Source organism: Notolepis coatsorum (genome assembly GCF_963971535.1).
Source record: "Notolepis coatsorum genome assembly, chromosome: 18".
NCBI lineage: Eukaryota > Metazoa > Chordata > Actinopteri > Aulopiformes > Paralepididae > Notolepis > Notolepis coatsorum.
In genome coordinates this window covers 71425203-71438709 of record NC_140182.1, presented here as the reverse complement: position 1 = coordinate 71438709, position 13507 = coordinate 71425203, and the positions used below count along the sequence as shown (strand labels likewise).

The following is a 13507-nucleotide window of genomic DNA, read 5'->3' as shown; positions in this document are numbered from 1 at the left end:
TTTCTATCTTCACCGGACCAAACTGACAGGTCTCGGCCAGCTCGTAGAGCGTCCGGATGTATTCCTCCGCAGACTCGCCCCTCTTTTGCGAGCGGAGGTAAAAACGAGCACGTTCGTGGATAATGTTTACTTTCGGAGTGAAATAACGATTCAACTTGTCCAACACAATCACATAGTTGTCCTTGTCATCAACGTCCTCCCGTACCTCGAAATGCAACGTGTTGAAAACTTGCTCAGCCTCCTTGCCGAGCGCATATAGCAACGTGCTAACCTGCACAGGTCCATCCTCCCTGTCTAGTTTTGTGGCTAGCCGGTAGCGCTGGAACCGTTGCCTCCACTCCGGCCACAGTTCTGGGCGAGTGAAATCAAAGTTGCCGGGAGGGTTAAACTTGGCCATCTTCACTGGTTTACTTCTGACACCATGTTCAAGTTATGACCGATATAATAAACACTCTTGACGACCTGCTTTAACTCCATAGGTTGTGGTGTTTATTATCCTTCTCGTAGACACTTCCACACAGCGTTGTTTCGGTAGCATACATGGAATTAACTACTTCCGGCGCATGAGCGCCTAATATGGTCTGGTCTTAGAGACACACACACAATTGTACTTCCAGTACAATCATTCACATGACAATACCTATGATTCTGATGTTGTTACTGTATCCATGAATGAATTCAATAAATCTATCTAAATGTCATTCCCATCACATTTCCTCATTACCACAACAGTACGTCATTACCAACACATGACATATTTCTTAACAAATTTGTAACAAATAGTTTAAATCTGACATTTTCCTACATGTTTTCCTATATTACAAGCCCGCCCTTAACATTTTATGTATGAAAAACAAGAGTCATGGACCTGTTGTTGTAGTAATTGTATCTTTCTTGACAGGATCTAGCAATATATTTAAAAGGCTGCATATCTAAAGATCTAAAGCATGTTTCAATTCAAGTAAAATATTTCAAACCACTAATACATCAGAAGTAAGGTATAATGTTACATAAATGCCTTAAAGCACACATTTTTTACTTTTATTTTTACATTTTAAAGAGTTATTTGGTAACGTGATGGTAATGACAATGTTCTCTGACATTCTAGGAAAAGTGTTAAATATATTAAATTCCATAAAGTGATGTTTACAACAATGTTCATATTATGATTCCTGACAAAATGATTATAAAGCTTAATTGATCATTTAAGGTTTTATGCAATTTTATTTTTGATAAATAGATTTTCCCAAAAGTGCCCAAAATCAAATAAACGCCATACGAAATCGCTCACATAGCAGTTCTGTACAGGATTCATTTTGCAACCATAAAGGAGCAGCTTGTGAAAAGAAAGAAAAGGTTTACAGATTGATGTCTGTCTCCAGTCTTTTTTGTGCTATCATGCTGTCTTCCCTGTTCCCCCCATGGCCTCATGTTCCTTTTGTTTTTGTTTCTTTGTTGTTTTTGTTTTTGTTTCTTTGCTTTTGTTTCTTTGTTTGTCTTGCTCCCGACTATTGTCAGCGACTTCGGGTTATTGAGAAGCGCTATATAAATTAAATTAATTATTATTATTATTATTAGAAGTGCATTGTTTTATGGATGTCCTGTGGTGCTGCCTGTGAAGTCAACCATTGGAGTCAACCATTCCTCCAGTAAGTCAAAGGTTTTGTTCAGAGGATTGGTAAACATTTATCTTTGCTGAAATATATGACAATGAGAAATGGGCATCGTGAGTGAAGGCATATCAAAAAATAAAAAATAAATAAAAGATTGACAAAAATGAGAAAAGAAAAAAGGGTGACATGGGTTCTTCGGTCCATTCTATTTTTACATTGTTTATTTACATTTCAATTTCTTTTCTTGTTTCCTTTTCATTCTTCTGTGATGTTGTTTCTTTTATATATATATATATATTTTGCCTGCTACCTCCCATGCCACCCAGCACCCCACCCCACGGCCGACGACCCCACAACATCCAAGATCCCATTCTCCCGGGCCAAACCGCGGAAACGATGGTCCCCCTCCCCCTAGGTCGTCCCCCCTGAGTTAAGCCCATAGGAGCCCCCCATATCCCAGGCCGATGCGCGCGCCGCCGAGCCCCCGGCGACACGGGTCCCTTGAATCAATTGGGCCAGCCCAGTAGAGGAAAGGAAAGGAAAGGATAGGGGACCCCCCCCCCCCCACCGAGCCAAGCCCGCTATTTCCCATGTCACCGAGAGCCCCACCCCACGCCCACCGACCCCCCAACACACAGGACCCCGCTGGGCAGATCCCAGCCGCTCTGACCCCCCTGAGAGAAACGCCTCCCTCCCGCCCTCCTCCCTGAGAAACAGAACACCCCCATATACTGGTCCACCATGCGCGGAGCCGAGCACCTAGAGCTCCCACAGGCCCCCGCCCGACCACCAGGCCCCCGAGGACCCCAAGCCCAGACCCGCAGAAGGCCAAAGCACCACGCCTCAATGATCCCCCGACTCCCCGCGACCCCAAGCCCGGTGCCCCCCCGGCCCGGTGACCAGACCGCCCAGGCCACGGCGTCCGAGGGCCCCAGGAACCCCCCCCCCCCCCCCCCCCCACACCAATCCCACAACACGCAAGGCCCCCCCTCCCCCGCGTCGAACCGCCGGAACGATGGCCCCTCCCCCCGACCCACTGAACCCAGCCTGCCCACCCCTGTACCTCCCATGTCGCCGACATCACCGCATATATTTATGAAAAACTAAACTAACAACACAATAAGAAAAATGAAGTGAACATAAATGGTTATATGGTTGGCACTCTTTCCCCGATTGGCGGTTTGGGGGGGGGGGGGGGATCAGCCCTCCCACTGGAGAAGCCCCCCCCCCCCCCCCCCCCCCCCCAGAGACGGAGATATCCCCCAAAGGAGATTCTCCAAGCCTCTCTTCATGTCCAACATTTTGAATTCTTGTCCTTCATATTTGTCCATGTGCACATTTAAAGCAACTGCTATTCTAACATAACTCAGAAGAAAATAATCAAAAAGAAGACTAATGACAATTGGCACTTCCCAGGTAATTCTTTTAACCCAGTTTAACCCCCGTTGGCGGGTTGGAGGGGTAAGGCTCTCCTGGAGAGGGCCCCTCCTATAACGACGTAGATATCCCGAATGGGGATTCTCCAATGTCTCTATTATTGTACAACATTTTATTTGAATTTTTATCTTTCCGTTAGTACATTTCCAGAGCTCCCAGTCTGGTCTCCGAATGTGATTCCCCATGTTCCCTGTCATCCTATTTGTGTGTCCTGTGTGCTAGTGTCTACAGTTTAGTCTAGTGCGTGTTATTTGTACTATATGTCCCGAATCAAGTCCCAACCTCCCCAACTAATGTGTTTACCTTGTCTGTATTCCCAGCGGTCTGTGTGTTATCTGCATTGTGTCTCGAGCCATAACCTCCATTCACTATCAAATAATATGCTTAGTTGTGCGTCATGTGTGTTAGTTTCTACAGTTTAGTCTAGTACGTGTTATTTGTATTATATGTCGCCCAGTGGTCTGTGTGTTGTCTGCAGTGTGTCTCGAATCCATTCACTATCACATTATATGCATATGGTATTGAATCTTGGTCGTGTGTATGACCTCAGTGCTCGAGTCCTGCTTGGTGTGTGAAACCTCGTTATTCAAGTTCTGGCTGGTCCGGTTGGTCTTGGTGCTCGGATGGTGTGTGTAGCCTCCGTGTTCGCATCTTGGCCGGCCCGGGCGACCTCCGCGCCTGCATCTCGTGTGCGGATGGTCCGGCCGACCTGGGTGCCCGAGTCCTGGTTGATCCGGTTGTATCCAGCGCCTCCCCGTCCCTCCCCTGGGGGCCGTCCGTTTCACCTCTCCCGAACCAGCTTGTATCACTTGCTGCGTCATATTCCATGTTAGCTTGCAGCTCCTTCTCCAGCCAGGCCCTGCTGCGGTCCAACACCACGTTAGCTTGTATCCCCCACTGCGCCGTATTCCTCGTGTTGACTTCCATGTTAGCCTGCAGCTCCTTCTCCAGCCAGGCCCCGCTGCGGTCCAACACCACGTTAGCTTGTATCCCCCGCTGCGTCGTATTCCTCATGTTGACTTCCATGTTAGCTTGCAGCTCCCTCTCCAGCCAGGCCTCGCTGCAGTCCAACACCCAGTTAGCTTGTATCCCCCGCTGCGTCGTATTCCTCGTGTTGACTTCCATGTTAGCTTGCAGCTCCTTCTCCAGCCAGGCCCGCATGCCAGCTTGGATAGCCCGTATGTTAGCTTGGAAAGCTTGGTTAGCTAGCTCGTTAGCCCATGTACTAGCCCGCATGCCCTGGGCGATCTGCAGGATGTTGGCCTGTATGTTAGCCTGTATGCTAGCTGCCCACTGTGGCATGCTAGTCTGACTCATCTCCAGTGCCACCATTTTTACTCCTTCTGGGGTCGCTTTTCTCTCACCTTTTCTCGTGTTCAACCCTCCTCCTCTCTTATATCCTTGAATTGTCACTTCTTATTTCGCTTTGAATTATTTGACTTCCTTTTCTTGATATTCACCGACCGGGAGCGCTTTCATGTGGCTGTTCACCAGCACGTCGCAAACCGGAAGCCCCTAAGGGTTTCAACAAGTTCAATTTAAGACCTTTTTAAGACCACTTTGAATAGAATTGTAATACCCATTTCATGGCCGTACTGGCAGAAAAGTATGAAGACAAATTACTATGAAAAGTAATTCCGGGGGCGGCTGGGTAGCGCAGTGGAGAATGCACTCGCCTACCACCGCAGAGACTCTGGGATCGAATCCAGCTGTCAGCGGTACCTCCAGCTTGGTCAGTCGTCCCTACTAACACAATTGGCAGTGTTAGCGGGTGGGAAGCCGGTGGGGTATGTGTCCTGGTCGTTGTAAACTGCGGTTCCTACTGGTCGGTCGGGGCGCCTGTTCAGCAGGGAGGGGATCGGGAGGAAATAGCGTGAACCTCCGCATGCGTTACGTTCCCCCAGTGAGAGTCCTCGCTGTCAGGTGACAAGAAGCGGCTGGCTGACTCCACATGTATCGGAGGAGGCATGTGGTAGTTCTACACCCTCCCTAGGCCGACAGTGGGGCAATGCGCGCAACGACCAGGAAGGGAATTGGCATAACGACTCAATTGGGATGGGAGCAAAATACAGAAAAAGTGAGAACAAAAAAATATAAAAATAAAATAAAATAAAATAAAAAAAAGAAAAGTTATTCCATACAAATGGTTACTTTTCTGCCAGTACGGCCATGACATAGGTATTACAATTCTATTCAAAGTGGTCTTAAAAAGTCTTAAATTGAACTCTAATTACCATAGTGACTCATCAGTCTAGTCTTGAGTTCACGAGATCCTCCCTCACTCAACTAAGCTGTTCTGATTTGACGGTTTTGCTGACGTTAATATAGCACTGATTTGCATAACTAACGCCCCTTCTATGGTTGACAGCGACAGCAAACGGAGCGAGGCAGACAACGAGCGAGTGAGAGGGAGAGAGAGAGATAGAGAGGGAGAGAGGGCGATAGAGAGGGAGAGAGAGAGAGGAGCTTCTGTCGGGGAAACAAACCATGCGCGAGAGGAAGCAGCAGTAGGGCTGAACGATTAATCGATTTTTTATCAAAATCTCGATTTGAAATGATGTAATTAAAAATCACCAAGCCTGCAATAAAAAAAATAAAAAAATAAAAAAATGTTAACCAGGAAGTCCTATTGAGATACAAGATCTCCTTTTCAAGGGAGACCTGGCCAAGATATGACAGCAATAACATTTGCAATACATCACACAGCAATAAAATGTGGGATACATCACACAAGAACATAATAAATGTGCATGTATACAATATACAATACATCACATGTAAACACAAAAACACAAAGCAGAATAGTCTACATGATAGTAAAAGTGTATAATACAGGGTAATACAGTAATTTTACAGTTGGGACCCGACTACAGAAAGCAGCAACATTCTTCTTGTAGGAAGTTATGTAATACAGATTTAAATTCACCAAGAGAGACCGGGGTGAGTGGATAATGGTCCTGTAGCCCATTCCATGCCCAAGGTGCGAAGCTTGAGTCTGAGAAAGCTGTTCCTAGCTAACCCTGTTAGCATCTGACATCTGACATCTAACATCTGAGCTGAGTAAGGAAAGGGTGGGGGGGAGCGGGGCTCGGGGGGGGGGGGGGGGGGGGGGGGGCGCATCTCTCTCTCTCTCTACTGGTTCAATTAATGTAGAAAAGTAGAAAAACGTTGCACTATAAAAACGAACTGGATAGTTGATGATAATAAACATTTAACTTCATTAGCTGAAGTATTCTAAAATAATTTAAGCCATTCTCCTTTTCTGTGTGCACGTGCGTGTGTGTGCACGTGTGTGTGTGCACGTGTCTCATATCTGGTCTGACATCAGAGGAGTTTGATAGTATTTACTGAGGATTGCCAGATAATGTTGATATTTAAACACAAAAAAAATTATAATACAAAATAAATATACATGATCATGCAACATAAAAGCAATTGTTGTAGGAACAGTTTGGGAGAGGGAGGTAAGGGGTTTTAGATTGTGTGTTGTGAAGTTTAGACTTCAGAGAGGGAGAGTAAAGTACAGAAAAAAAGGTACCGTTGGGTACCGTACCGGTATCGATTCCCAGGTAAAAAGAAACATTTTCAGACTCTGTGTCCCAAACAGACCCACCGCGTAGGCCAGATGCAAGCCGCATTTTACAATAAACCTCTGTGGGGCTGCTTTAAAAAAAAAGATATAATCGCAAATGTAATCGCAATCGCAATATCCGTCAGAAAAATCGCAATTCGATTATTTCCCAAAATCGTGCAGCCCTAAGTAGCACATACTGTACTCATTTACACACAACCTGGACCTCGCGGGGAAGCAGCAGTAGCACATACTCATTTACACAGTGCTTATGGGCGGAGCCAGGCCAACACAGCTTGAAATCCAAAGTGAGAAAAATGTGGCTTTTGAGTACTTGATTAGAAATATAAAACAATGAATTTCTTTTAATAAAAGCTTACAGATGTGTTCAATAGACTCACAGGAATTGTGTAAAGTTGCCCAAATAGTTATAGGAATAGCAATGCATGTCCCCTTTAAGGCCTAAAATTCTGATGAACAAATGTAAGACTTTTTAAGACCCTGCAAGAACCCTGATACAAACACAAGACTACAAAGGATAGAAGAGTCTCAGGGCTGGGAGGTATACTGTATTTTAAGGTATACTGGTATGGATCCAATATTTGACATGACCATTGTTAATGATATATACAACATGCAAAAGGTTGTATTATGAAGAATTTAAGATGGAACTGGAATGAAAATGAGCACATAAAGTGCAGACATATAAAATCAGTTTTTCACATTAGGATCTAACATCCCAACAGGCCACCTTGTTTATGGTTTGATTCAGTTTTAAAAATAGACAATAATGAAAAGAGTAAGATAGAATAGATGGTAAAATAGTACAATAGTGCAGTGTAATAAGTAGTAGAATAGAATAGACATGAAATGAGCACATAAAGTGCAGACATATAAAATCAGTTTTTTTACAGTGCAATAAAATAGTTAATAAATAACATGAGAGTCTTCCTACCAGACATGAGAGAGATGAGTCTCTGACGGGCCTCGTTGGAAGCCCGAGGGGTCCTGATGCGGTCGATCCACTGGTACTCTGGATCCTCGTTCACCACCAGCTCCTCCACAAAGCCATGGACCAGCGCTGCCCGGTAGCACCGTGGTATAGATGTAGCTAACCAGGCACAGAGGCACAAAACACACACAAGTTAAACTCTTTGATGGGCCGGAACAATTTAACTTTCATACATTTAAATCGTTTCTACATCTGTTCAAATATCCCTCGTCGAAAGATGCCGTTTAAAGTTTTTAAATAGTATTTGACTGTTTTCTCGTGTGATATCTATAGGGAGTGAATCCCATTCATGCATAGCATGCATAGTGTAAAATCGGCTTAACGCACAATCTTGCGCATGAAGAATGACAACCAATGAAGCATATGTAAACTCAACTGTAGACAAACAGAATCCGCTGTATTAATGTAATGAAAAGAGGAATCTTGACTCACTGCAGAAGAACTTGACCCCGCAGGAGGACTGCCGGAAGCGGTTCAGGTCATTGAAGAGGTCAACTTTCACCAGGACGTTGATTTCCCCTCGGATACCTGATAACAGGTACGACATGGAGCGACGACGGGATCAGGGACCCGGGTGTAAAGTGTGTAACTTAAGACTTGTCACACTCTGCCAACTTTCAGCCTGCGGAAAGAACCATGTCCATGTTCTACTGCACTCATACTTAATTCACGCACCTCATCCCATTCAGAATGACTACATCTGGCATAGCGGAGACTCAAGTCTGAAGAATGGTAAATAGACTGCATTATCCAAAGCGCTTTACAACTTATGCCTCACATTCACCCATTCACTCACACATTCACACACCGATGGAGGAAGCAACCATGCAAGGTGCCGACCTGCTCATCGGGAGCAGTTAGGGGTTAAGTGTCTTGCTCAAGGACACTTTGACACGCTGCCTGGAGGAGCCGGAATCTAACCGGGAACCTTCTGATTACCAGATGACCTACGACTCTCCCTCTATCTCCTGAGCCAATGTCGCCCCTGAAGAAGAGCACTGTGCTTGAAACATCACTGTTGCTTTTTTGCTATGGATGTCAAATGAAGAGGATATAAGGGAGCTACAGTGATATACAGTGATCTACGGTGAGCTACAGTGATCTACGGTGATCTACAGTGAGCTATAGTGATCTACATGAGCTACAGTGATCTACGGTGAGCTACAGTGAGCTACAGTGAGCTACAGTGATCTACAGTGAGCTATAGTGAGCTATAGTGATCTACATAGTGATCTACATGAGCTATAGTGATCTACAGTGAGCTACGGTGAGCTACAGTGAGCTATGGTGAGCTACAGTGAGCTACAGTGATCTATAGTGATCTACAGTGAGCTACAGTGAGCTATAGTGATCTACATGAGCTATAGTGATCTACAGTGAGCTACAGTGAGCTACAGTGAGCTATGGTGAGCTACAGTGAGCTACAGTGAGCTATAGTGAGCTATAGTGATCTACATAGTGATCTACATGAGCTATAGTGATCTACAGTGAGCTACGGTGAGCTACAGTGAGCTATAGTGATCTACAGTGAGCTACAGTGATCTATAGTGAGCTACAGTGAGCTACAGTGAGCTACAGTGATCTATAGTGATCTACAGTGAGCTACAGTGAGCTATAGTGATCTACAGTGAGATATGGTGATCTACAGTGAGCTATAGTGATTTATAGTGAGCTATAGTGATATACAGTGAGCTACAGTGATCTACAGTGAGCTATAGTGATCTACAGTGAGCTATAGTGATCTACAGTGAGCTATAGTGATTTATAGTGAGCTACAGTGATCTACAGTGAGCTATAGTGATCTACAGTGAGCTATAGTGATCTACAGTGAGCTATAGTGATTTATAGTGAGCTATAGTGATATACAGTGAGCTACAGTGAGCTATACATTTACATTTAGTCATTTAGCTGACGCTTTTATCCAAAGCGACTTACAAGTTCTGTACGACAACAAGTCATAGTGATCTACAGTACGACAAGTCATAGTGATCTACAGTGAGCTATAGTGAGCTACAGTGAGCAGACCTTCTTCTCTGACCTCATAGTGGAGAACACCTGCAAACATATTGTATGTATGCCCTCCTGCACAAAACATTAATGAACATAGTATTAGTGTGTTATGTAAGTCTACAGTACTGTATGTATTGTGTCTTTGAACTGAATACTAGGGATGGGCACGAGTAATGTTTTCCCAGATCGAGTACTCGCAAGTACTCGAGTAGTGCTCGAGTAATCGTTTAGGGAAATCTATTTTTAGAACGCATCTTAAAGTGCATAATAGCAGCAACATTGAGACACGCTAGTGATTTGTCTTGCTCCGTGGACATAATGCACAGCAATATACCTAATGCTTAATGCGTATCGTCAGTCAAAACAGTCAGTTGCCATTAGTAATGGTACATTACCTCCACTCTGTCCACTGTTTTCTTCCACATTAATAGTCTATGAATGCTACGCAAAGAGGGCAACATGTTGTTGGCACAATTTGGAAATGCAAAAACACAAACCACTGTTTTTATCTTTTAGATACAACTGTCCAACAAACAAGCAGGATTTCAGAGCGAGTTTTCTGTTTCGAGTAATCGATTACTCACACCCATTCCTATCGAATACAAGGTCTTCTTGTCCTTGTAACATGTTTGTCAGTACGTACCGTTTTGTCAATGTGTCACTACACTAACACCACCAAGACAAATTCCTCTAGAATCATTATTACAGTAAACAAACATATAGTCAGATCGGTCGACGCCCCTACCGTGAATAGTGTCATAGATGGGGAACCAGCCTGAGATGACAGAGGCAGCCTCAGAGCACAGCAGCGGGTCGATGTCAATGTAAACCTTCCCTATGGCATCGTTAGCACTGTAAGTGTCGTGGTCCAAAACAGTGATCTGCAGTGGCTCATCCTGTAAGTCCTCATCATCAACCTAACGAGGCAGAGAAGGAGAGGAGACGGAAACAAGGAGAAGTAGAGAAGTAAGAGGAGAGAAGGAAACAAGGAGAAGTAGAGAAGGAAACAAGGAAAAGTAGAAAAAGAGGGAATGAAACAAGGAGAAGTAGAGAAGGAGACAGAGAGAAGGAAACAAGAAGTAGAGGAGAATGAGAGAAGGAAACAAGGAGAAGTAGAGGAGAATGAGAGAAGAAAACAAGGAGAAGTAGAAGGAAACAAGGAGAAGTAGAGAAGGAGAGAAGGAAACAAGAAGAAGGAAACGAGGAGAAGTAGAGAAAGACAAGGAAACAAGTAAAGACAGTGAAAGAGGGGACAGTAGCTAAATAGTGACTTCATGGCAATAATTCACACCTGCCGTGAGATCTAAAAGATGACTAGGGCATTTTGATTCTCATTTCAGAAGCACCTTACAGACAGAACTCTGTTAGGACGCTTTACCTCAAATTTGAACCATTCAGAGTTCCACTGTGGGTTGAGGGATTTGGGGTAGACGTCAGTTTTAAACGTTGTGTTTCCAAACTTGACCTGCAAGATAAAGAGCATGTGTTTTATATTCTGAAACATTAAGTATATTAAACAAAAATAACTAACCTCTCACCCTGTAGCAACGCATAACTCGTCTGAAAATGAATGGATTCAAGCGACAGCAATCACTGTAGATTTGTCTTCACCCACCTCTACGAAGGCATCAGTAAGGTCACTGGCTCTGTCCATTACAGGTAAGTGGCGCCCTGCCACAATTTTGGCCTTCAGTTTCCCCGGCATGATGATTCAAACGTATGTTGATCTGTGAAATGTAAATAAAAGTTAAGTTTTGATTGATTGATTGATTGAAAACTTTATTAACAGATTGCAGAATGGGTACAATACAGTACAGCTCAATACACACAATTGTTAAGGGGATGCAGACCAGAGAAAGACTTTAGTCTTGTTTACATCAGGGTCCCCCATTTTCAATTCATCAGGACATATACGACATACAGATAGACAGTACTGCTACATCTATTAGATGTCAGTTGCATTGCCACGTTTGACAACTACTGTAGTAGTTAGGATCTGTTGTGGCACCGATGTTAAATATGTTCTAAAAAGCTGTGGCCATTATTTGATAACCAAGACATGTTGTTGACAGTGTAGAGAGATAGCTGTAATCCAGTCAGGCACATTATGAGACCCCTCGCCCTGGTTTCTTATTCAAATAAGACCTAGCTAGAATAGCTAACGTTAGCTAGACGAGCTAGACTGGACGTCTTTCAACTGGCTATCGTTAATCGGCTAACGTTAATGCACTGTTAGCGACCGTATCTAGTATAATAGCTAGTGAATGCGAGTCACTGTCAGCCAGCGCACGGTAAGCTAGCTAACGTTAGCTAATGTTAGCAACACATTTCGGGGTAACGTTAGCTGTACAAGCTGCTTACTGCATTGCAGTCAAGTGTCACTACTCACTCACTACCTGATCGGCCATGTTTTTAGGATTATACCAACTACCAGCGTTGACGTTGCAGCAAGCATTTAGCTAAATTAGTTGCTAAAAGTATCCTCCTTACCAGAGAGATACAATGTCACAAAACAGCTGTCAGAGCAGCAGGCTTGTTGTAGTCGGACATTGTTGACAGTCCGCCGGTCTGACCTCCGAGTCTCTCCCACAACATGAGACGATGTTTGTCCTCAGAAGCCAGTGAAACATGTTAGGGTTACCAACGTTAAATAGATTCACCAACGACTAACGCCGAGATCTGTTATTATTGAAAGATAATGTTATAGTTGTTGTAACTTTATGTTGACATTAGCTATAAATGAGTAGCTAATAATGTATGAAACATTTGGCAGGGGCCATGTTAGCTCAATAGGTTGGGTCGCTCGCCCTCTGCCCTGCAATGTAGCGCCTGCAGCAAAACAATAACACTTCCGGTCGGACCCTTTCAAAATAAAATAGCGATTCTACATGAATGAATGAATTAATGATGAATGAAAACTGTATTGAACAGATTTCAGAATGGGTACAATACAGTACGGCTCAATACACACAATTGTTAAGGGGATGCAGACCAGAGAAAGACTTTCGTCTTGTTTACATCAGGGTCCCCCATTTTCAATTGATCATAATATATGACAATAAATGACATACATGACATACAGATAGACTGTACTGTTACATCTAGACATTTATGACATACCAGATTTACAAATATACAGTACTGTTTGTGAGTACAAAAATAGTCTAAAAAGAGAGTATATACATTTGAGGGGGAAGAAACTGTACATTGGAGGAGGTTGGGTAGGTGGAGTGGGGGGGGGGACTGATTGATTGATTGATTGATTGATTGAAAACTTTATTAACAGATTGCAGAATGGGTACAATACAGTACAGCTCAATACACACAATTGTTAAGGGGATGCAGACCAGAGAAAGACTTTCGTCTTGTTTACTGTACATTGGAGGTGGTTCGTGGGTTGGGTTGGGGGGGGGTTGGGTAGGCGGGGAAACTGTACATTGGAGGGGGTTGGGTTTGGACATTTACAGGGGCCAGTTTCGAATTGCAGTCTCCTGTAGGTGCTCTTTTAGAGAGGTTTTGAAGGTGGGTAGTGATTCACATTCCTTTACAGCTGTGGGTAGGGCGTTCCACATTAATTGTTGTGGCATAATTGCGAAACGTGTTTAGTCCCTTGTTTGAGCCGAATCTGGGTTTAACATGATTTGTGGAGCTCCCTCGTGTTGTGGCCGTGGTATTCACTGACCTTTGGGAAGTATTTTGACATGTACCTTAGTGGTGTAGTGTATCTTGTAGACCAGGCCCATTGCAAGTTTCTGTACTCTGTTGTCTACTCTGTTGTCTACTCTAAGCCATCCTGGTTGACTTTTTTTTATTACATTGGATGCCATTTTGTCACAGGAAAGATTTGCCTCTAGTATGGAACCT

At 44.0% G+C, this 13507-nt stretch overlaps 1 protein-coding gene across 7 annotated transcripts in view; it reads right to left on the bottom strand.

Annotated features, from left to right (window-relative positions):
• c2cd5 (C2 calcium dependent domain containing 5) overlaps positions 1-12433 on the bottom strand; it is a 154036-nt gene extending 141603 nt beyond the window's left edge. For all 7 annotated transcript variants that reach the window (XM_084335043.1, XM_084335044.1, XM_084335045.1 and 4 more), the window contains exons 1-6: positions 12134-12433; positions 11259-11370; positions 11022-11108; positions 10389-10560; positions 8066-8161; positions 7577-7732 (exon numbers count right to left, since the gene is read on the bottom strand). In XM_084335043.1, coding sequence (XP_084191169.1) covers positions 7577-7732; positions 8066-8161; positions 10389-10560; positions 11022-11108; positions 11259-11348 — 601 coding nt within the window. In that variant the 5' untranslated portion in view covers positions 11349-11370; positions 12134-12433. The remainder of the gene's footprint in view (positions 1-7576; positions 7733-8065; positions 8162-10388; positions 10561-11021; positions 11109-11258; positions 11371-12133) is intronic.
• Between the last annotated feature and the right edge of the window lie 1074 nt (positions 12434-13507).